This window comes from Vidua macroura, chromosome 15, assembly GCF_024509145.1.
Source record: "Vidua macroura isolate BioBank_ID:100142 chromosome 15, ASM2450914v1, whole genome shotgun sequence".
Taxonomy (NCBI): Eukaryota; Metazoa; Chordata; class Aves; order Passeriformes; family Viduidae; genus Vidua; species Vidua macroura.
Window position 1 is genome coordinate 1,372,299 of NC_071585.1, and position 24,403 is coordinate 1,396,701.

Sequence of the window (24,403 nt, forward strand, 5' to 3'; positions counted from 1 at the left end):
CCTGGTGAGATAGAGGAATTTCTGTGCTAACATTCTAAACGTTTCTCTTTCCAGGCTTATTTCTTAGTCATGGCAAGTTTGCAGGTGGCAAAGTTCAGGGCAGAATTTGTTCACAGCTGTCCCCACCCAGGCGTTTTTAAAGCACACAACCTACCCGCCTCTGCTTTTACTGAATCTTGTCTAGATAAGCTTATTCACCATCACTGAAGCAACTGCCAAAATATTTTTAGTGTCTCTTATGGTGAATTATGTATAAAACATCTGCAAGAGGTCAAGTCTGATTTCCCACTGCTTAATCCTGTTTTCTTAGATGTACAAAAGGGTGCAAATGGCTCCATGTTAGAATGACAGTGTTTTACATTCATTTCTCACATGGCTAAGGGATGACCAGCCTCTGGGTAGTGCCAATAATATGGTACTTATAGCTCCGATGGGGGGAGGTAGGGAGGGATGTTTCTGTGTGTGTTTGTTTATTTGTTTTGTTTTTCATAGAATTACAGATTCAGGGATTTACTAAAGTTTTATTTAAGTTGGACAAAAATCTCTTAGACCTACCTTGATATTTATTCTGGTCTGATTCTGGTCTTATATCTGCTGAACTCTCAAACAATTTTCATATGTGTAGGCTAATAAAAGACCTCAAATTAGTACATTTTCATTTCAGCTTCTCCCAAGATGTGGTGACTAGAGTGAGTTTGTAGGGACTATGTTTGGAAGCTTTGTCATCCTATAGGAGCCTGGGCAGTGTGGGGAAGAGGACTTCTATGTTTTAGAACCTCCTTTTTTACCTTGATAGTGCCATTCCAGAATAAACGACACATCTCTACAGGGTGGGGAGGGAGAATCTGCCTGAGATGCCCGGGGAACATCAGCTCAGCGTCGTCCCCTGGGTGTGTTTTGTTAGCCACTGCTGAAGTGGTAGGGGAATTTTTTGGGTGGGCATCCCTACAGGTAAGAGCTCTGTAACAGTCCAGGCCAGGCTGGACAGGGCTTAGAGCAACCTGGTCCAGTGGAAGGTGCCCCTGCCCAGGGGGCTGGGACTGGCTGAGCGTGAAAATCTCTTCCAACCCAACCATTATGTGATTTCATGTTTCTAGGAATGGTGTGTCAGGCTTAAGTAGAGAGTATTATTAAATAGTGGAGAATTATATCAAACAGCCTGAGAGTGATCCTTTCTGTCCTGACCATCCTGGGCTGTGCACCCTGAGGGCTGACTGCAGCACAGCATGTCCTGCCTGCGCAGCTGGCCAGGGCTGGGCATTCGGGCTGGTGTGCTTGGCACCAGCATGGACATTTCTGCATGTCTTGGCCCTGTGTGCTGCAGATGAGCCCAGGGAGCACCAAGGGACAGCTCAGAGTGCGGGATGTGGGACAGGAGCCTCCGTGGTGTGAGGCTCTGGGAGTGGGAGTGCCCGAAAGCATCGCCCGGAGCCTGAAGTTCCCGTCGGCTGCTGCAGAGGTGAAGCCCCAAGGAAGCCGTGCCAGGAAGGGAAGGTGGGCGCTGTGTCGGGATCCTGCTCCTTTGCCCATCCCGCTGCCCCTCGGGCGGTGCAAGCGGGCGGTGAGCAGCGCACAGCCCTCGGGGGAAGCTGTCCCCAAAGCCTGTCCCGGGCTGTGCTCCCACCCTGCCGGCGCTGGACCCTGAAGCCGTGTAGGGGTCTTTATCAGCACTCAGGGACTTCCGATGTGTGTGAAGTCCTTTGTGTGGAAGTATTTACAAGATCAGGTTGCCGTAGTGGAAATGCCTTTGAGGTCTTTGCTGCATTATAGATTTTCTTCAGATGTCTCCCATGCAAATATTTAACCTGTCTGGTTCCTGAGAGCTACTGACGCTGTACTGCGGATGGCAGGTTGTGTCTGCAGCCTGTCCTTTGTTCATACTGAGCCCTTGCTCCTGCTTCCCTTCCCACCCCGTGATGGGGCAGGAAAACGTGCCAGGGACTTGGCACTCGGTGTATGTTTTGATGCCCTGAGGACCTTACACCCCAAAAAGTCTTTGTCCCCAGGTGCAACAGTTAGGGTACTGAAAGTTACAGCATTTTTAAAAAATCCTCATTTAGAGTAACAGCATCTTTCAAACCTGGGTCAGGACTGGGAGCTGCTCCCTGGGCAGCTTCTGTGCTGACACCGAGCACTTCCCTGGCTTGTGCAACAGGGTGGCTTAAAAGAGACAATATCTGGAGCCTGGACCTCGAAGCTGCTCTTAGTCTTCCTCCCCACGAACATACCTTTTAATAATTTGATGTGCATAAGCTGTGCTCAGGAGAGACAGGATGAGCTCAGGGCAGGGGTATGCGGGTCAGAGCTCTGCCCTCCCGAGCACCAGCCTCGCTGATTGGGGTGGTTACTTCTAATTTGCACCTGAATATTTGAGAAGGGAGCTGGGTTCTGTGGATTATAACTGTTAAATACCATTCAATTTGCAGGACTGTGCAAGTATGCAGACAAAACCTAGGGATGCAGCCTTGATTCCCTCACTGGGCCACAGCCTGCAGGCTTCATTAGATCCTCCAGACTTTACCTAATTTTGGTGTTATTCCCTTATCATTACACCATGACTGTGGAGACAAGATCATTCTCTCCTGTGTTGTGGTTGTGGAAGGGATTCATGTGGTTTTGGTAGGGGTAGACAGTGTTTGAACAGATTTCATCTATTTTAAGCACTGTTGCCCATGTTGGGAGTCTCAGGAGAAGATCCAGCAGAGAGTGGATTTTGCTCTCCCATCAGATGTGAACTATGCACTGTGAACAATGGGAATGTCCTGGTTCACAGCACCAGGGTAACAAACTGGGAAAGCGGCCCTCCATCCCAGGTGCTGTGCTCCCAGCCTCAGTGTGTCAGTGCATCCTTTTCATTCGCTGGAAATGGCTTCAAGTCTGAGAATGGTTCCCCTGACTGTTTCAGAAAAAGAAGTGCAACCAAAGCAACAAAATCTTTGTCCCCTCTGAGATCCTTTTCCCCAGTGTCTGGCCAGCTGCAAGGTGCCTGTGGAGAGTGTAAGCAGCTGTGTTCCTTCTCCCTGTGGCTCCCTTTTCAGGGGTTTCACCTGCAAAAAAACACAAACCAGTGGACAGACTTGAAGTATCCAGTCCTTCTGCACTCCTCGTGTGTTTTCCCCTTCATCTCTTTCTTTATCTGGACCTAAGGATTTTGTGATTGGTACTTGTAAACCTTAAACTTCTCAGGTGCCCTCTTTCTCCTCTCTTTCCCTGTGCTTTTCTGCTCCTGTCCTCCCACTCCCAGGAAATATCTGAAAGATAATTTGGCATATTTTCTGCCACCTTCACATATCTCCCTGACTTCATGTTTTCTTAGCTGGTAGATAGCTTTTCAACATATATATATACATGTAATCCTTTTCACCTAGACTTGTGAGGAATTCCAGTCTCTTCCAGTGGGAGTTTTCAGGAAGGTTTAGGTTAAATGGGCCAATAAGGCAAAACATGTAGCAGGAGATCTCACCCTCTGAAGACATCTTTTCTCTTTTGCTCTTTATTTTATTCCCCTGGAAAATATATCAGAATATCTAGCTGTCAAAGAATTTAAACAATAACACCTGATCTGAAGATTGGAGCTCAGGGCCTTTGAAAATAAAGATTGTAATCTCTGTGTGGTGTGTCCAGGGACAGATGGGGCTGGAAGTCAGGGGTGCTGAGCAGCAGAGTGCTGTGGGGCTGCTGCTCTGGCATGGTGGCACTCATTTCACCGGAACTCTCCTGTACATTCTTTTGGGTTTTCCCTGGCACTTCCATTATGCCATGGCATATTTATCACAGGACAGGACAGCATTCCAAGTCCAGTCTGAATTAATGTAAAATGTGTTGGTGGTGGCTGAGCTTTTCTCCTGCTGTGTGTGAATAGGGTGGGAGACATGAGCAGCCCCTTGTGCTGTGTCAGCTTCCACCCCCTAGGAACTCTGGTTGCATCCTTCAGGGCTGGGATTCATCCCAGAAGATTTCAGATGTGCTGTTTATGTGTTGTTTAAGGCATCTGTCCCTGCTCCTGAGAGAACTTAGGGAGATGCCTGTTGCACAAGGAAGCATCAGCAGTCAGGGGTGCTGCACACCCCTGGATTGTAGCCAGCTGGGTTATAACCCACCCTAAAGCTGCACTGATCTCTCTTGTAGAAAAGGGGGTCAGGGATCCCTAGAAATGAGATGTTTCCAACATCTTAAGACTCAGATTTCGCAGAAGTGGGAAGCCTCTGTGAGGCCTTGGCCTGTCCTAGGGCAGCTCAGGTCACAGCAGGGATCAGACATTCTCTGCTGAACCTCCTGGCTTCTGTTCCCACTCCTCAGCACGGGGTGCAGGATGGTCCCTGGGGATTTGGGCTGTCTGTCGGGACCCTGGGATGGATGCTGCTGTGTTTGCCAGCACAAATATCTCACTGGATGCCTGCTTATCCTCTGTTGCTCGGGCTGTGCTGTGGCACTTGCCTGGGAGGGATCTCAGCGCTGCCGTAACCTCTGCAGCCTGCAGGAAAGGGGACTTCCATCTAGTTCTAAATTATGACATTATTTTATTAGAGCTTTAAACTTTAGTTAAATTTTTTATTTAAAAAGGGGGAGGAAGGTATCATATTTTAATTAGTAGCGGTGCCAAAGGAGTCCTAGATTAATTATTTGAAATCACTCCATCCAGATGGTTTAAATTTTCACAGCAGGGAACCGGCATCTTTTTAAGGTGATATTTTTCAAATTAAAATCAGCTTGGATATTAGTCATACTGGCTGCAGAGCGAGGGGGTGGGGAACATGAGCCAGTGTGCCCCGTGTTTGTCCATCTCAGCATGGGCTGCCACAGGGCCCTGTGTCAGAGGGCTGGGAGCTGCTGGCTGTCCCGTGGGAGCACCGCTCACGGCGCTTGTGCTGGAGGGTTTTGTCGGTGTTAGCTCCTCCTTTGGCTGGCCAGAGCCTGTATCTGATGTTCAGAGTCACTCTCAGTAGCTTTTTACTCTCAGGCTGGAGTGGGCTCCCTCGCAGCTCAGAGGGAGCTGTGCTGTCCTGTTCTGGCCTGTGTGGAGCCCTCGGCTGACCCCTGTGCTGGGTGGCCCCACACCAGTTCGTGCCTGGGTGGTTTGGCCACTGTACATCTGTGGGCAGCTCCTTGGTGCTCTGGGTGTCGGCCCCAGCTCCTGGACCAGGCTTTGCTGGCTCCACAACCTTCACTCACATGCTGGCTGCTGGTCTCCCGCTCTGAGGCTGACCTCCATCCTCTGCTCATGTGAGGAGAAGCCCTTTCAGAGTCACCTCCCTCTCTAAATGCAGCCAGTCCTACCTTTGCTGTTCCCTTGTCTGTTAATGCAGCACTGCACCTGAGCAGCCTCCCTGAGCTTCCTGGAGCTGTGGCCACTCACTGTGTTCCAGCCACGCTGCTCAGCCTGTCCTGGAGGAGCTGTCCTTGGCCCTGTGCCATCACCCCCCTCCTGGCTGGCTCCCCTTGATATCCTCACATTGAAGGGTTATTTCTGGCTCCACGCCCTTCCTCACAGAAGGGGTCACAGGTTGGATACTGCCCTGGCAGGTGAGGGGACAAAGTGGGCAGCACCCAGTTGTTGCTTCAGGCTGCTCTCCATCACAGGTACCTAAACCTATGAGGCGTTTCTGAAAAACTTCCATAAATATCCATATCTGTGCATGATTGCAAGTAATATCCTGCTGTAATACAGACATTATCCCACTTGCTTCAGAAAGAAGTTATAATTTAAATATCCCCTGTGATAACAGGTTTAACAAATAGATCTAAATAAATGTAAGCAGCTAGTAACTGGAAACCCCTGAACTTACAGATGTGACTGAGCTGTGAGGGGAAAATTATTTAGGGCCCTTGTGAGTTAAAGGTTGGTGATATTTGCACTGCTGCAGAAGCCAAAACCTGACTTTACAAGTGGGAAAAATATTAATGTGTTTAAATGAAACAAACTCCTATTTCTATCCCCATGGTAAATCCTTACAATGAACATATTTGCTCTTAGAGGGCTTTAAAGTTTGAAATATGAATGCCAAAAAGAATGTGACTTTCTGCAGCACAGATCAAACATTCTCCAGAGTTTGGCAAAAGCTGTATTTCTATGGTGGGGCTCAGCACTCACAGGCGTGAGTATTTCCAGAGCAGGAGCGTGGAGCTGCACTTGCTGACACTCACACATTCTTGCATTGTGTTTCAACCATGTCTCCTTTCTCCTCCTCCATGTCAGAGATGGATCTGAACCAAAATGTCCAGTCTGCCTGTTCCTGCCTCTCCGGGGAAATTCCTGGAATCCGAATCTTGAGCATGACTGGAATTTGTGTTTAGATTAGAGATGGAATAAAAGGCTGGATTTGGATTTGTCTGGGTTTTTGAGACGATGATGATGATGGCGTGCTGCTTGTCTGGGTGCCAGCCTGGCCCCTTCTGCAGGTACAGCTGTGGCAGAGCAAGGGGTTTATGGAGATGCAGTGGAAATCTGTCCTCTGCCCTGGCCCCTGCTGCAAACCAGCTGTGGCATCAATACCCTGCTAGACACTGAGATTGGCCACATTTCTCCCAGCTAGAGCCTGAGACCTCGGCCTGGACTGCCAGGAAGAAATTTGTGACTTCCTGAATGCACAACAAGGCATGGAGGACCCATGCAGGAGGGTGTGCATCAGACAGTGCCAAATTTCTCCCTGCTAGCAGCTGTGGTGACTTTTGGGAGGTCAGTGTGACTCCAGTTTTGCACTGGAATGTGTGGCTGAACCACTTCTGTGTAGTGTTGGAGGGCTGCTGGCTGTGGGGAAAGGATTTTCTTTCTTGTCATGCTAATCTTTCATCTTCATGAGAATAAAATTCATGTTCTTACCCTCCAAGAACCCTCCTGCAGCGTGAAGGAGAGCCTTGTCATTGGAACAGGCTACCCAGAGCAGTGGTGGCATCACCATTCCTGGAGGTGTTTAAAAGCCATGCAGATGTGACACTTGGGGACAGGATGTAGTGGTGGCCACAACAGTCCTGGGCCATCAAGTTGGACTTGATCTCAGAGTTTTTTTCCAACATAAGCAATTCTCTGGTTCTATTAACACTGAGCTAATGTTGCTGCTGGTGGTGGGGTTGGTGTGACAGATGGAGCCCATACGTGTGTTGGTTATTGTGTGGTAAACCAGCTTTAAATCCGGGGTATCTGTGTGGGAGTGAGTGGAGTCAGTCAGTCAGTCAGTCAGTCAGTCCTGCACCTGCACCGAGCCGTGAGCTCGGCCCCTGGGGCTGTCCCCTGCACAGCTCTCGGGCTCTGGTGGTGTGGTTCAGCTGGGCAGTGGGGAAGTGCCCTGGGGAGCTCTGCGCTCTGTGCCTTCAGGGGACCACACTGGTAAAGGCTTTCTTTTCTTCTTCCTTTCCAAGCCCAGCTTCTAGTGGAAACAGACACTTTTGGAAGTCAAGTCCGGATCAAAGGGAAGGAGACAGATTTCTACCTTTGCATGAACAGGAAAGGCAAGCTAGTGGGGAAGGTAAGTGTTTCCTATTAATTCATCTGTAACCCGAGTGTTACCTTGAGCAGTCTCCTCAGGGCTGTAATGATGTGTTTGAGCCTCGTCTGTCAGCCTCAAATGAGAAGCAGGGCAGGGGATGTGGGGTTTGCAGGGCAGCTCTTGCTGTCCCAGGGGCTCTCCTGAGTGCTCTGTTGGACCCCCCAGGCTGTCAAACGAGCCCTACAGCCTCACGGGGCTCTCCAGTGCTGCTGCAGGTGTGCACGGGGTTGTGCCTCACGTGAGATGTCACCTCAGCATCCCAGTGCCATGGCCACCTCCACAGCACCTTCCTCACATGATCTTTCTTTGGGGGGACATTCAAATATGAATTTCCCCCAGAATTCCTTTTGGCAAGCAGAGCACTGTACTGTGGTTCATGCTGGGCAGCAGAAAGCTCCTTCCTGCCAGCCAGGAGCCAGGGACTGGCACAGCACAGCCAGGGCTGGAATCTGAACACTGGGGATGTCTCCCCAATGGAAGTATGTAACAAATCACAGCGTGTTCACCCCTTCAGCCCAACTCATGTACTGAAGTAGTATTTCTGTTATTCACACGGTCCTTCTTTATTGTTGGAAAAGCTGGAGGCTTGCTAACCAGGCAGAGTCTTATGCAAAGCTGAAGTGCCACCAAAAAATAAATGTCAAATAGAATATTCCAGCCTTCAAACCTCTGCTGTGCTCACTTTGCACCACCAGGAATTCAAATCTAGCATCTTTGTGGTCATGAAAAAGGGAAGCAGGATTTTGTTTTTAGTCAAAGCAGTGAACGCCATGCTCCCAAACAGAAACCAGAAACCAAATGGCTCTGATGAAAAATTATTTACTGTTGTGGTTCCAGGAGTGACACCTGTGGGACACTGCCTTCCCTGGAGGATCCCTCTCTCTTCCACTTGTGCTTCCTTGGGGAGCACGTGCTCTGTGGAGGCTAAGCCCAGGACCCTGCTGCCAGCCAGGACCCTGTGCCTGACCTGCTTTGGAGCTACCTGTCAAGGCAGGAGGCATCCAGGGCACTGCTTAAAATCAGGGAGAAGTGGAAATCGGCACTCTGGGAGGGCTGGGGCAAAGCAGCCAATTGTCTCTGCTTCCTGCGCTTGTGTTACCACCCTGCATGGGACCCCAGTGTTTGGTCTTGGACAGGGAAATTATTTTAACTGGTTTTAAACCATGTTGGATGCTTTTGAAGGTTGCATTGGACACAAACCTACCTTAGATTTTTCTGTGCCTTAATTTTCCATCTTTTAAATGTGATCATAGCATTTTCCCCAGAAATGTTGCAAGGATAATGTTGTTAATGTTTATGAAGTGCTGATACCAGTCATGGAGACCTTAGAAGCACTCAGGTGGGGTAAATTGAGCACAAAATCCTAGAAAAATCCTTTTTCTTCAGCAAGACCTTGTCCCAGTGGGTCAGCAGTGGCACAGGGCAGCCCGCAGCCTTTCCTGTTCTGAATGGAGTGTCCAGGAGCATCCTGACAAAGTCAGCATCAGTTTTTCCAAACATACCATATATTCGTATGGAGTGTGTATATAAGGTTCATCCCTTGATTTGGCCCACTGGGCACTGAGGCAGGACAGTTGTTTCGCTTGTCACCTTTCAGGCGGTGTGAACCTTTTTTTTTCCCCCAATGTGCTTTTCATGGTGTTAAGCTGGCAAATGTTTTGTTACAAAGAATAAATAAGTCTGTTCTTGTAAATACTGCTGCCCTCCCACCCCAGCCTGTGACAAGTTCCCAAAGCAGCCAACCTGGGCCGGAGGGAACGCGGCACTGGGCAGGAAAATGTTCCAGACGTGTTGCCCACATTAGCAGCTCCTCATGAGCAACAAAAGAAAACAATAGCATGTCTTCTTGATACCAAAGAGTGTGGTTTTAATTAGTGTCATGGTTTCAGCTCTTTTTGTGGCAAGAGTTTGAGGGAATGCTTTTTAGCCTGAATGCTCTAAACAGCCAGTAAACCCCAAGGAAAACATGAGATAAAAGTTATGCCTGGGCTTATACAAATATTTAAGTTCTGTCTGGAGGTGGAGGGGAATGAAGCCCACAAAGTGATTGTTCCATGGTTGTCCTGCTATGTTCGTTTGGCAGGAGAGGAGCCATGGGACCAACCCGGGCCTTTCCTCTGTTAGTTTCCTATTGCCTTGCACTGCAGAATCCCAACCAGACCAGCACATGCCATCTGGCTTTGTTCTCCTCCTCACTCAGCAGTTTTGGGTCCTCCCCAGTTGAAAACCTGCTTTGAATTTAGCCCTTTTTGTGTCCCATAATCACCTACAAAGAGTGCCACAGTCAGGAGCAGGTTGTTGTTCTCAGCTGGAAGCGGTGATGAACACAAGAGCTCCGGAGGTGGACAGGGCTTTTCCCTGCCTTGGAGCTGGCTGTGTTGTAGGGAAGCAGATTAACCCCCCGCGGGTAAGAAGAGCAGCCTTTGTGTCCTTATTTCTGATGATTGCACCTCCACCAGAGTTTCCTAGTAGAGCCCTCTGATGGAGCCTGCTCAGGAGCCCCAAACTTTGTGGGTTTTGCCTCTCTCAGGTGCTGCTGTGTGTGTTCACAGAGCAGTGACCAAAGGGCTCAGAGATGTTTTGGGCAGGTTCCTGACTTACAACAGTACCTGCTGCGGTCACTGGCACTCTGTGATGCTTTGGAAAATGAGACAGGGGATGTGTTGTAAAGCAGTGACTTCTCTGTTACAGGTGAGTAACACCCGGTGAAAACAATCTGGAGTGTGTTTTTTTGTGGATTCTTGGTGTTGTTTTGAAGAAGGCCCAAGAATCATTTAATTTTATTTCTTTTTACTTCTGCCCATCTGTTTCTTTGATCATGGGTTTTTGGTGCTACATAAAAATTGTAGGTCCTGAGTTTTCTGGTCTTCCTGAGGTTTTCTCTGGACCACTGAACTTTATTATAAAATCACAGATTTTTTTGGGTTGGAAGGGACCTTAAAGCTCATCCCATTCTACCCCCTACCATGGCAGGGACACCTTCCACTCTCCCAGGCTCTTCCAAGCCCCAGTGTCCAGCCTGGCCTGGGACACTTCCAGGGATGCAGGAGCAGCCACAGCTTCTCTGGGCACCCTGTGCCAGGGCCCTCAAAGTAAAGAGTTTCTTCTTTATATCTGCTATAAATTTATCTTCTTTTAGTTCTATTGCAACAGGTCCTGCTAAAAGGTTTGTCCTCATCTTTCTTTAACCTTTTTAAATACTGAAAGGCTGCAATAAGTTCTTCCTAGAGCCCTCTCTTCTCCAGGCTTTATGGTGGAATCATACTACAAGGAGAGAGACGAAAATACGAAAATTCAGAACAAGAATGCCAGCTGCTTTTCTGAGAAACTTTTTTATCTTTTTTAAAAAATTATTTATCTGTTTATTTATCTCAGACTTCTTACAAACACAGGGGGAAGAGGACTCAAAGGTGCAGTTCTTTTTCCAAGGAGAGGCACGATGTGACTTGTCTACTTGTGCTAAGTCATCTAGAACATAACTCTGAATATTGGCAGTAATTCAGTGCTAGAGGCAAAGAGGAGCTGATGGTCTCTTTGGAGGAGCTCTTGAGCTTCTAACTGGTTCTCCTGGGGAGTCCTTCTGTGGTTTCTCTCTCTGCCTCAGCTTCTCTTATCTCGTGCATTGAGATAAGGCCATGGCTAGAGTGGGGATGTTGTGTTTGCTGAAGGCTGCAAGGGTAAGTCACTGAAGTCTCCCAGAGCGAGGAGCAGCCTGGGCCGAGCAGGTGGCTCTTACCTGAGCTGGGCTCCAGCTGCTCTTGCTGAGCCTGTCCTTACAGCACATGCAGCTCCCTAGAACTGCAGGATGCTGCAGAGATTGCCTTTCCCTACTCTGCCCTCTCTGGCAGGAGAGGATTTGCAGTCAGGGGTCTGTGTGAAGTCTGAACCATCAAAGGATGGCCAGAGCCTGCCCTTCTTTTGGGCACAGCCAGGGTCGGTGGCTGCTGCAAGGGGAGCAGAGCAGAGCATCTCCTGACCCCCAGCACCATCTCCAGGGAAGTTCCCTGACATCCCCCTGTGGGATGAGGCAGTCTGGTCAATGCTGGTGCTCAGGGTGCAGCAGGTATCCGTGGGGAGGGTACTTCACACTCTCAGCTTCTTTCAAAGATCCTCAGTGATCTGGTGTCCACACACTCTCAAAATCATGGTAGTATTGGGGGCATACAGAGGCATTATTTTTGTAAAAGCATTTTAATGAGTTTCATTTTATTCCTCCATTCTCTGAACTGAATGTGAGCAGAGGGGAGAAGCTGTTTGGTGAAGGGTAGGAAGCTGTGGACAGCTGGGGGGTTCCAGAGAGGTGACAGATAATTTGGGTGCCTCCTGGGGACATGTCCCCTGACACCACGTCTGCGGCACTGGCACCCTCCCAGCACTCCCAACGAGCAGCATGAGCTTTGGTCCCCAGGCACAGCCCAGCTCTTGAACAAAAGCTGTGCCAGCCAAAGCCTGGCTGTGCCAGGACCTTGTCATTGGTACAGGGGACAGGAGGTGGCATGGCCATGCTGGCCACCAGTGCCTCTCCCAGCCCTGACCAGCACCACCACTGTGCTGGTGCCACTCACAGCAGAGACCTGCCTCTCAGACACAGCATTTTTGCTGGTGTGATAACTGCTTTCCAAGCCAATATATTTCTTAATGTTACCAGAAAGTTGCTAATACCATATGGCAAGGCTCTCTGTATTTTTGCAGGACAACAAACAAATTGTTGCTGGATGCCAGACTGCTCTGGCAGAGCTTTATCACTGATGCTTGCCAGCAGTAGCCTTTAGGGGATAGTAATAATTTGGGGTTGTTTACATTACAGCTTTAAAATAGGGGTTTTCTTGAGGCATGTGTGTGTTTAGTCAGGAAAGTTGGCTAAAAAAACTCTGACAGCATCAAAGACTGAAGGTGCCCACCATGGCCTGTAAATGTGCTCTTGGCCCCTGAAACTCCTCCTGGCCCCATGGGAGAAGGAGCTGTGGAGGCTTCAGCAGGAGCCTCCCTTTGTAGGGAAGGAGACTCACTTAGGTGGGAGATACCAAGGGATCCTCCAAAGCCTTTTTGCTGTACCTGGAGCAGGTTTGTCTTTGGTTGAGAGCAAGGTTAAGCTTTCTTGAAAAGTTGTCTTTGAAAAGCTGCTGGTGGAGAACCAGTTCCTCACTGCAGGTCTGGGGGCTGAGGTAAGAACACTCTAGGATGAGCCCCGAGCCTGGTGCCCTCCACATGCCCCAGTCCTGTGTGACATTTGGGTGCCAGTGCTCCTGGTGCCTGCTGTGCCAGGGCCATCCTGGAAGCCAGGGGTGCTGCAAAGGTGCCAGGAGGTGTGTGGAGAGGGCAGGGGCACCCCAGGGTTGCAGTTTGGAACTCTGGTGCAGTACATGTGGTGTTTTCCCTCCCCAGCTTGTATATTTAAAACCACACCTAACTGCATCTTGGATTTGGGGCAGAACTCTAAGTTTCACTGGAGTTTGATGCTTATCCAGAATTTTTCCAGGAGTTGCACAGTATTTGGGTTGCTTGAAAGGGGCTTGTAAAACCTAACAATTTTGAATGCTGAATTTGCAACATAAACATGAGCAGGATTGGTGGGGTGTCAGGTTTAATAGCATGTGTTTTGTGGATCTCTCTGTGACATGCTCAACCATAAACCATTCCAACTTGGCATCTCATGCGAAAGCAAACCTTGACATGGCTTTTGCTGGATCTCGCTCAGATCTCGTTTGGAACTGCAGTCTGGGTCTTCGCTCTCCTGAGTTTTTTTAGTTTAAGTCATCTAAATAAACACATGCATTGGACCCTGAAGCCAACCAACTTTGGACATTGCCATACTTTGGACAGGGAGACCTGATCCGGAACCATCTCAAGTGTCCAAAAATCTGGAATCAGAGCCTGCAGGATTGCAAAGGTCTTAATATCAATGAGATGACAAACCCACTTTTATTTTGGTTGGGCCATCAGAATCTTCTTCATTTACCTGATCAGGCTTTTTTCCTGCAACCTGTGGAAAAAAATTGAATTATTTTTCTGAAAATTTAGAAGCTGAGATTCTCATGAAATGAAAAGTAGAAGTGGAAACTAAACCACACTCCTCCATTCTCAGATCCCAAACATCATTGAGAAGCTGGAGAGGAGCTGCAAGAAGGGACCTAGGGGGTCCTGGTCCATGGCCAGTTGGATCTGAGTCAGCAGTGCCCTCGAGCCAGGAGGGACATCCCTGTCCTGGGGACATCAGGGGCAAGGCAGGGATTGTCCCGCTCTGCTCTGGGCTGGGGCAGCCTCACCTCCAGTCCTGGGGCAGTTTTGGGCACCAAAATACACGAAAGTCACCTTTTACCTATATGTGAACATCTCCAGTTAACTTAAGCTTCTCAGCACAGCCATAATTCTTCAACTGTTTGCTCTGAAATAAAGCAAGTGGTCCTTTTATTAAAAAAAAATACATATTCTTCGTAGTATTATTTTTATGATAAGGACTCACAGGTACTCTGCTGGGGATGTGAACATTTTGTGTCCTGGCTGTGTCAGGTCACCAGAGAGCTGTGTAACACATTTACCGGTTTATTGTGATTTCTCTTTAGGAAATGTCGTGTTTCCTTTGGATATTCCTAAGAAGCCCCAGTTCTCTCTCAGACTAAGCTTTGCGAAGTCAAGGTTCACTTGCAGACCAAGCTTGTAAGCTTGACCTCTGAATCGTTTCCTTATCCCATGGCTGGAAGATGTCTATCCCCTTCCAGGGAAGAAAACCATCTTCTTGAAAGCTGTGTGATAATTTAATTTAATCCTTGCTGTGTTCAGGAAGCAAGTGTCACCATAAAGCTGCTGGCCTCCTGTCCCCTGTGTTTTGTGGTGGCTGCAGCTGTGTGTCCTGTTGGACTATTTCAGTTCCCTAAGGTTTAATGTTAATTAAAATTACTGATGGGGATCCCTGAGCCCTGGTCATGCCTTGTCTTGTCTGGGTGGAGAGGGTGTGCTGCTGAATGCATCTTGTGCTGACAGTTATCAAGTTGGATTTAATTGCTTTCCTCAGAGCATCTCATCTCCTAAGTGCAATTTTTTGTTGGTCTTGAGCATCTCTTAAGCTGAGGGTGATGTTTCTTCTAAGCACTACTTAGCAAATACCCTGATGTATTTAACTGCAAGAAGGAACGAAGCAGTGCAGCCTGGTCTCTCTCAAACGGGTGCAGCAGAGGTCACGTTCAGGGGACTCCTGTTCCTCAAGGACTGTTTCTCCTTGGCTTGCAGTTTGGTTTTGGAGAGGAGGTGAGAAAACAGAGGCTATTTTTGCAGTGGAGAATAAAACCTGTGCTCTAACAGTAGCAAAATAGAGTCTATTTGATATGGCAGTTACAGAACTATATTTAAGGTCCAAGAAAAGTAGATCCTGCTTAAATACAGTTTTGTTCTTGAGATTCTCTTTCCTTGTCTTTTGGGTACCCAAAGAGACAAAGTTTTCCCGAGGGAGGACAAGTCTCAAGCCTTGAATTTGTTGCATAGGGATGGAAGTTGGTCACTCACAGGCTGGAACAAATCTGGATGATAATTTTTTATGGATGGCACTTGATTTGATGATGGATATCTCTCTTTTCTTAGTAATATAACTTGACAGGAAGAGAACTAATGCCATCCTCCCTACAAGCAATGACCTTTCCGGTTCTAAATTCCCCCCATTTAAGCTTGCCCCAGGGAAAGTGGTGTCACTACTGGAATCTTGGCTGCATGAGTTTGCATTTGTTTGAAATAATAACTTACAGTAAGTGTGCATGTTTGTTTAATGTGAATAAATCTGGGACAAACACAAAACTTGCTATGAGGTCAGCAACTGTTCTAGTCTCGTTATCCTGCTTCACTCATCATCTACACCTGATGTTTTAAACACATTTTTAAGAAAACTTTTCCTGTAGTGGCACAATTCTCTGTATCATAGAACCACTGAGGTTGGAAAAGCTCTCCCAGACCGTTGAGTCCAAGCTGTGCCCAATGCCCACCTTGTCCCCAGCCCAGAGCTCTGAGTGCCACCTCCAGCCCTTCCTGGGACACCTTCAGGGTTGGGGACTCCATCTCCATGGGCAGCCCCTTCCCATGTCTAACAAATTCCCCCTGATGTCCAGCCTGAATCTTCCCCAAGCCTGAGTCTCTGTCCTCTCGTCCTGTCACTTGTTCCCAGGGAGAAGAGTGACTCCCACCTTGCTACAATTATATATTGAATTGAAGCCTACATGAAATACCCTGCTGCTCTTAGATGGCTTTTATAGAAAGTTCAGGTCTGGCCTGTGGAGGCTGGAAATGACTGCTGGAAAAGAGCTCCCAGCAAAGGCCAGCAGAGCCCTTCAGCAGCAGGCTGTGCTTTGTACAGAGGGGTAAAAACACCTTCCCATCCCTTATCATGTGCAGCCCCTCCCATCTTCTGTGTAACTGGACCTGGTGGGTGCAGATAACAGGAGATGCCACAGATCTGCTCAGATATCACATCTGAAACCTGCCTGGGGAGTCAGACCTCCTGAAGAGCAACAGCTTCCTGCTCCAGGGAACCTGCAGTTTTGAGTTAAGTTTCCTAAATTTTCTCTTGGTTTAATAAAGTGAATTTAAAAAGCAGTTGATATTTCTCCTCATTAAGTACATGCACCTCTCTGAGATGCAGTTAGGAATGTCTATCAAGCAAATGTGCATCTTTCCAGGTAAAGCCACCTGGTTTGCCCTAATTCAGGCTGTGGCCACCCTACTGCAGTGTTGGAAGGAGCCGTGGCAGTGATGGAAGGAGCAGGTGAGGAGGCCTGTCCTGGTGTAACCCCAGCCTTGCCTGGTCCAGCCTACAGAGACTCCTTTAATCTGTGTACTCCTGTTTGTCCTGTGACAGAGAGCTCTCCCAGGGCAATGTGAGAAATGCAGAACTTAGTTAGAAAAGGGGAATGTTGGAATGGAAGGTGGAAGGAAAGAAACATTTTAAACTGTTCTCTTCCTTCCTTGGTTCCTTCAGCTTGTGTCCGGCACAGACAGGCACAGGGCTCTGCCAAGCCTGGATGTCCTGACCCACACGTGCAGGACCGTGCCCTTTTTTGCCTGTTTTCACGAGGGATGGGGTGTTCCCAGCACCTGGGGGCAGCTGGGGGCAAATCTGTGCAGGGCTGCTTTGGAACAGGGCTTCTGGAGGGAGATGTGTCCTCCATGGAGCATCTCCTCTGGGACACCTCCAGGGCTGGGGACTCCATGTTCATGGGCAGCCCTTTCCCATGTTTAACAAACTCCGCCTGATGTCCAGCCTGAATGGAGACCACGAGAAAGCGTGGTTTTGTGTTACTTCCTTGCCTCGTGAATGCACTTAGATGTCCTGTGTACATAATTAACTCTCCACTGTGCTGGCAGACACTTTTATTGAACTGCCCATCATGACTCCTAAGTATTTTCCTGGGAGGATTGTGCAGGTTCAGAGGGCAGAGAGCTGGAGGAAAAGCGCATGAGGCTGAGTGACTCTTGGCAGTTATGGATGCAGCTTCCCTGATTTACAGCCTGCACTAGGAGCAGGAATGTGCATTTGGGTCAAGAGGTGTCTTTGTGGTCAGGATGCCTTGTCATAAATCCAAGATGCTGAGCATCAGGATGCTGCTGATGGATCTGTCCCAATAATGCCCATAAAGTGCAGGGGATGGCTGAGTGAGTGAGCAGGTTCTGCCTCCCCAGAACTGTGGGCTCTGGCAGGGCATGCTCACTTCCACATCGTGTTTTCTGACTTGCCTTTAGAAGTTCTGCGTGTGTCAAGGGGGAGAGGGGCAGTGGTAAAAGCTGTGACATTAACACAGCTCCTGTATTGCCTCCTTCCACCTGGGATTCTCCAAGCCATATGGAGCAAGTGTAGAGGAGGCTCTGAGCACTGGCCCTCTGGCTTTGAGCTGAGCTTGTGCAAAACTGCAGAGAAGGAACTTCCTGAAAGCCTCACGTCTCTGGGCACTGCTGGGGAACAGCTCCGGGGCTGCCAGGGGTTATCAGTGGCGTTTGGGGCACCAGCCCTGGGTCCTCAGCTGGGCATCCTTCAGGAACAGCTCACGGGGACTGCTGAGCTGTGCTGCTCCTGGAAACCCTAGCCTTCCTTGCTGTCACTGCTGTGAAATTTAGGAGACTTAGGGTGGGATTTCTTCTGTGTAATGCAGTGGGTGAATCTAACAGGGTCAGTGTCCGAGGGAATTTCAGCAGCCCTTTGAAATGATTGCTGAGCTCAGTGGGTGTGCCTCACACCTGGGGGTGGCATGAAAACCAGCACGGTGGGGTGCCAGGGCTTGGGAGCCCCCTCTGTCTGTCTGTGGAGGGGGAGAGAAGGATGGGTGCAGGAAGGGTCCATTTTCAGCGGTTTTCCTTGTAAAAGCCTGGGTTGCATGCACCTCTTGGAAACCTTTTCCTTGAGTAGCTTTTCCTGCTCCAGGATTTTTGGGAGGCAGGGGCTTGCTTCCCTCGCAGAGGGAGATGCTCTCCATTGTACGGAGGGCTGGTGTCACCACAGTTTGACTTCAAGCCTGGGAACTGAGCTGGGAGAAAGGTGATAATTAAACCAGAGACTCAGCCCTCTCTCACTTGGAGTGCTGAGACTTGCTGTGCCCTGTGCCAAGCCAGTATTACTGGGTTGTCACAGGCATGTTTGGTGGTGTTTGGGGCTTTTTGTTATTTGCAGCACATCACCTGTCGCTCACCCAGAGAGCTCCTAATTGCAGCAGCACTTGAGGAGGGGACGTGTTTTAACCTAAGCTTAGCTAACAAAAGCTTAATTTGTGCCCTGATCTTTGCAAACAGAGAAACTTTTCCATCCTGGAGGCTTCTCTCGCCGCTCCTCGGTGTTACCCGAGCTGCTGGCGCGAGCTCATTGTTGCTGTGCGAGCCGAGGGAAGTTTGGATTTCCCGGTGCCCACTGCGCCAGATTTGTGAAGCGTAAATGAGAAAACCTGCCCTGACCTCCGTGTGCCATAAAGAGCTGCTCAGGTGGCTCGGCGTGGCGGGCTGCGGGGGAGGGCGGAGGCGGCTGCTGCACCTGCTGATGCTTTGGCTCGGGCTGGTGGCACAGAGCGGCCGCGAATTCCCCCTGAGCTGCAAGCTGTTCGTGGAAGGAATGCCTCGCTCCGAGGAGCGCTCCTGCTAGGACAACAAAGAGCTCTTTGATCCTTTCCATTTGGAGAACTTAAAACGAGAAAGCCAAACTACAATAAGACCAAGTTGGGTCATAAAAAGGAGAGCAGGAGCACCAAAGCGCTCCGGAGTGTAATTGTAGAAGCAGCAAATGCTTTGGCACTTAATTCTGCTTTAGTGTCAGTTCAGCATGTTTCACGTTTAAGACTGGAGAGCCCCTCACCAAATGCTCTGCACAAACAATCTGGGGCTGCTCCTCGGTGAGCCCCGGGTGCTCGGAGAGCCCGGCTCAGCTCGGCCCCTCGGCTCTGCTGCGCTCAGCTGCGCGGGGTGGAGCCGGCTCACGGTGCAGGAACTCTCCTCAGACCCCTTAGTGCAGGGTGAGCCTGGGGTGCTGCTGCTCTAACCCTGCTCTGTAAAAACTCTGGCACCACTCAGGTCTCTGCCTGGTGCTGGGCACTGACCTGCTGCCAGCGAGGCTGCTCCCCAGCCCTTGTTCCAGGAGATGCTCTGCTGGAGCCAGCCCTTGGTGCTGCTCAGGCTGGGCTTTCGCCTCACTCTGCACAGACCTGGGCCATGCCCCAGAGCTTTCCCTGGAAGGTGGCATTTCGATCAGGCATTTTATAAGGCATTTATCAGAAATTTAGCTAACAGATACCACATCTTCCCAAAGTTCTTGGTCTGTGTTTAAACAAAAACATGTTCTGAATGGTTTCTTTGCAAAGAACTGACCTGCCAGGTGGCATGGCCTTGTTGCATGGCCAGGCAGCAGCCCCATGGCCAACACCAACAATTTGGTCTCTGACTTACAGAGAGCCTTTGCAGAAGCAGAGTTGTGCCTCTGCTGTGTCCTGCTCTGAGCAGGGAGTGTGGCTGGAGTTGCTGCCAGTGGGATGGTGAAGCCAAAAAGGCAGGAGCAGCCAGTGGGGCACACGAGGGGCACAGGAAGCTCTCATTCCTGCTGTGGAGGGGACAGGGATGTGGGGCTGGGTGTGGGACTTCCTCTGTCCTGTTGCCAGGCCATTACACTGGGCCAGACAGCCCCTGTGGAACTCTGAGGCTTTCAAGAATTTCTTTATTGTCAAGAATCAGTTGAAAACACAAAGCTGCGTGTTTTGGAGGGTGAGTGCTCTGCAGGGCGCATCCCTGCCAGCGCAGTGTGTATGAAATGTGGCTTGGCAGCAGCTCCCAGCTGGCATTGGTGATGGAGGGTGCAGCCCTGGGTCGGTTGCACCAGGAGCTCCTGGGGAAGGGTGAGCCCGTGGCTGGAGCAGGGAGTGATGCTTGGCCAAAGCTGTCTCCCTTTTCTCTTTCACCTCCCTCTCTTTGGAGGAGCGAGGGGATGGCTGACAGACCCAAGGAGTGATTTGCTATGGCTTAAGTAGGGAACTAATTAAATCTTAAATGTTGGGCACCTGATGCTTAAAAATTACTGAAAACCCTCACAAATTGATTTTCCCCCTAATATATTGCTGTGAGTACAGCTCTTCATGGTGTAGGTAACTTGTGTGAATGATTTATCCTGTTGGGGACCATAAAAGAAACTGTAAAATTATCTTGTCAGTATTTGAAAACCATTTGTGTGTCTGTGACGTGTCTTAGCACATACAGGAATGCTCTGTTTGGGGAAGTGAGGTCCTTATCCTGATTTATCTCTAGGTACTTGTAAATGCTGCTGTAATTTCATGTTATCAAACCATTTAGCTCTTCCTCTTCCAGAACGAAGTTATTTTATCTCATGCACCTTGTTTACTTCAAATTAGCCCTGAGGTTGGCCTGAAGTTGCACCTTGTTATTCCTCCATCTCCTGTCTCCGTCTTAGGCTCTGTCGGCAAATTTGAAGGTATAAGTAAATACTTTTTTGTTATTAATAGAATAAGTTCCCCCCTCCTACACACGTTTTCTTTTCATTCCAGTCCTCATTTTCCATGAAAAACGGACATTGCAGTACAAGCGGAACCCTCCCAAATTGCATGAAAACCCCTTAATTCTCCTAGCAACAAGGTCAGGGCTCAAATCCAGTCCCTTCCCAAGAGCATGAAGGGAACAACCCTTCCAATTACCTGCAGTATGGATCTGGTCGGTTCACAGGCACCTGGGTTTGGGTAGATTTGAATCCCAGCCATGGTATTGTTTAAAAATTCTCCACTCACTGGGGAAGGGTTTGTAGTAGGCTGGGCCCTGAGAAACCTGGAGCTGTTTTTATGGCTTCCCATTGAAATCTGGTGGAACCCTGTGGTGTTGACTGATTTCCCCCTTTGCCACTCATGTGGCTTTGATCAAACCCAGGACTTGGAGAATGACACCCCCAGGAACTGGAACCGCTGAGCTTTGCCCAGTTCTGCTGTTCATTAAAGCATTTGTGAGCTTCCAGTTGAGGTAAAATGGATGGTAAAATGAGGGCCTTTGTGCCTATTCTGGATGGAGACTGCTGGGTCCTAAGGCAGAGCCCCTGTGCAGGCCCTGGATTAGCAGAACTGTTGGAAAAGTTGCCAGAATTCACCCTCTTAATGAGGTCTTCTCTGGTGCCGAAAGCCTTGAGGCAGGAGGGTGCAGTGCTGACTTCAGGGTAAACATCACCTTCTGGCACACGGATGGAACCAAAGCTCTGCTAAAGGCATGGAGTCCTGGAGGAATGGCTGGCCCTGGGGGCTGGTGATGACCAGCCATCCTGACTTTCCTCTGTTGCTACCTCCAGCCTGGGTCATGGTGCTCGATGGTTCCCCTGTCATGGGTGTTTGGGGCCCAGGGGTGCAAGGAAGCCTGTGCAGCATGGCCCAGAGGGTTTCCCTCCTGTTCTGTGATTGCCTGCCCTTCCCACAGACTGCAGCAAACTCCACAGAGATTGTGCAGCGCATTTCAGGATGGCTCCCCTGGAAGGGCAGGCTGAGCTGTCCTTGGGGAAGGGATGGTGACCACGCAGGGTTTGGCTCCTTACCCCAGCCTCGTGCCCAGAGGAGCCCCTGAGCAGAGCCAGGGCTGGGGGCTGAGCAGCTCATGCTGCTGCAGCTTCCCTGCCCCCCCAGGATATGATGGGTGAAGACTGAGAGGGTCTGACAGTGTTTAGTTTGGGTGGGCAGGGTTTAATAGTAGTATATGTAGGCCTAGTAGTATATGTAGTTCCAAAAAACTCATTTGATATCAGTGGGAAGCTGAATTGGGCTACGATGGAAATCCTTCCTTTGACTTTGCTGAGCTTCAAATGAAGTCTTTTGCAATGGTTTCTATCTACTTATCCTGTATCTACTACTGAATATCTTCTGATGCATAAATCAAAGTGCAAGTGTACATGATGTGACATTCTGGGTACAGCACCAGTAACTCAGCAGTTAAAGGGCAAAATATTTTCTGGCAAAAGGTTATGGGTGAGAACAATTTCCTTTGTGCTCAGGGACTTGAAGATGCAGTTGTGTGATGCTGTCACTCCCTCCAGTGCTGCCTGTGCTGTGTGAGAGTCCTGGATGCAGAGATCCTTGTTCTGCCGTGTTCAAAGCCCAGTTCTGGGTCTGGTAGGATCTCCAGGCTGAGCTGAGCCCGGTTTGCCTTCAGGGCTCTCCAGGGTCCCAGGGACTGGAGTCGTGCCGGGGTCCCCAATGGCTCCAGCACCCCTGGAGCACCACGTGTGGTCCATCTGCCAGGGGATGCCCTGGGATCACATGGGGGAGAGTTTTCAAACTGCTGTGGAGGCTTAGACTGAATCTTTTAATAATTTTATTGGGATTTGGGTAGTTGTGGGTGAAAGCCCATAAGGTATTTCAGAAAACATCAGGAGTAAGGGGTAGAAGGGGAAACACTGTTGTTTGGGCTATGTGAGTTTCTGGGGTTTGGTTTTTTTCTGACTTAGTATGATGTTTCCCTGGCACGAATTCAATTCATCCTCTCTCCCTAAGGGAAAAAAGCAAAAGCTGGATTTTGTGCTTTGCTTGCAGTTGAAGGCACTGGACTGGCTAAAGTTAACTGTTGTCTTTGAAATTTTTTTCTCCCCTTGGATAAGAGCATTTAAAAAAAAGAAATTATGACCTCATGCTTTCATGCTTTAAAAAAAAAATCCATTTTAGCTGATGCTTGTTATGGCTCTTATTAACAATGTTTGAACCAAAAAAGAGGTCCAGATGTGATGATTTTATTTACGCCAAATTGGGTTTTGGTCACTGAGCTTGCATTTGGATTATTTATTTTTTCTTTCCTTTTTTTTGTTTTTTTTTCCTTTTTCAGCCTGATGGCACCAGTAAGGAGTGTGTCTTCATTGAAAAAGTCCTAGAAAACAACTACACGGCACTGATGTCTGCAAAATATTCAGGCTGGTATGTTGGATTCACCAAAAAAGGGAGGCCACGGAAAGGGCCCAAGACCCGGGAAAACCAGCAAGATGTACACTTTATGAAGAGATACCCAAAGGGGCAAATGGAGATACAGAAACCTTTCAAGTACACAACAGTCACCAAGAGGACTAAGAGAATACGACCCACCAACCCCAGCTAAAAACGGACAAAAATAGTGTCACAATAAGAAACCACAAAAAGAAAAAAAAAACTGCACCAGAGGAATATTTTTACATTAAAAATAAGGAAGAAGCTCTATTTTTGTACATTGTGTTTAAAAAAATAAAAATAAAAAAAATTAATAAAAGACTAGATGGCAAATGCTGGGGAAAGCTGTTCGGGATTTATTGTGACTTGAAAAATGAAATTAACTGCTCTATTTAAATTGACTTCTTATTGTTGATGACACACAGGTGCTTCTTTTGCTTTTTTTGGAAAGGACAACTTCTCAAGCATATCCCCAGAGGGAAAAAAAAAAAAAAAAAGAATTCTTAAAAATAAATAAATAAAACCAAAGAAAACCAAAGTTCTTTCCCAAAGTTACTGAGACCCTGCCCCGCCAAGTGCCGGTTGGCAGTAATCTATTTATTGCCTGCTACCCACCGGCCAGGACAGGCGGTGGGAGCTGCAGGGACGAGGCCCGTGGAGCTCTCGGCGCACCGATCCTCTGTAACCCTCCTGACGACATAGGGAGTCACGGCTCTGTGATCCTGCATCCCGCTCACTTCTGGAGAATGCTGCTAACTACATTCAAGTGACTACAAGATGACCTACTACACCAATGATAAGGGAATATTTTAAAACCAGCTATATTATATATATTATATATATATAAGCTATTTATTTCACCTCTCTGTATATTGCAGTTCCATGAACCAAGTATTACTGCCTCAACAATTAAAAAAAAATTATTTAAAACATATGTACATATTTTTGCTGTTCACACTTCTTTCCCCTCCCTGAGTAGTGGTTTTTTAATGCATATTTATCCTTTAAGCGAGGCCAGCAGGAAATGCTCAGGGTAGTTTCCCCACTATAAACTTCATTGCTGATTCTGTAGTTCCTCCTGTTCCTTAACACCATCTTCCTCTTCCTCCTTGGTTGTTGCCACAAGGAAGAGTCTCAGTGGGGTGATGGTGGGCTGAGTGTGAAGGAATCCATGCCAGCGTTTTTCAAGAGCAGCACATTTGATACCTTGCAGTCCAAGGAATATTTCCTAAAGCTGTGGCCAAGCAGAAAGTAAACTGGAAAGTGAGTATCTGACTGCATTAACATGTACTTACGTGTGGCTTGTGTTTCCTTCATTAGAGCTTTTAGAGGGGCTCTTGCTTTCAGCTGTTTAATTCAAAATTGTGCCTTTTAAAACTTGCCCTCAGCCAGACAAATCCCTCTCCCTTGTCCTGCATGGTTCACCCAGCTCATCCAGGAACTTGTTTCCCTGGTCAGTCCAGCCAGCTTTCCTTCCAGGAATTTTGCACAGGATATGGGTGATGCAAAATGTCCCAC

The 24,403-nt window shown here is 48.6% G+C and overlaps 1 protein-coding gene across 3 annotated transcripts in view; it reads left to right on the forward strand.

The window, feature by feature from the left end:
* FGF18 (fibroblast growth factor 18) overlaps positions 1-23,781 on the forward strand; it is a 63,966-nt gene extending 40,185 nt beyond the window's left edge. For all 3 annotated transcript variants that reach the window (XM_053991488.1, XM_053991491.1, XM_053991490.1), the window contains 2 exons: positions 7,357-7,463; positions 22,791-23,781. In XM_053991488.1, the coding sequence (XP_053847463.1) occupies positions 7,357-7,463; positions 22,791-23,057 (374 nt within the window). In that variant the 3' untranslated portion in view covers positions 23,058-23,781. The remainder of the gene's footprint in view (positions 1-7,356; positions 7,464-22,790) is intronic.
* Positions 23,782-24,403: the final 622 nt, after the last annotated feature.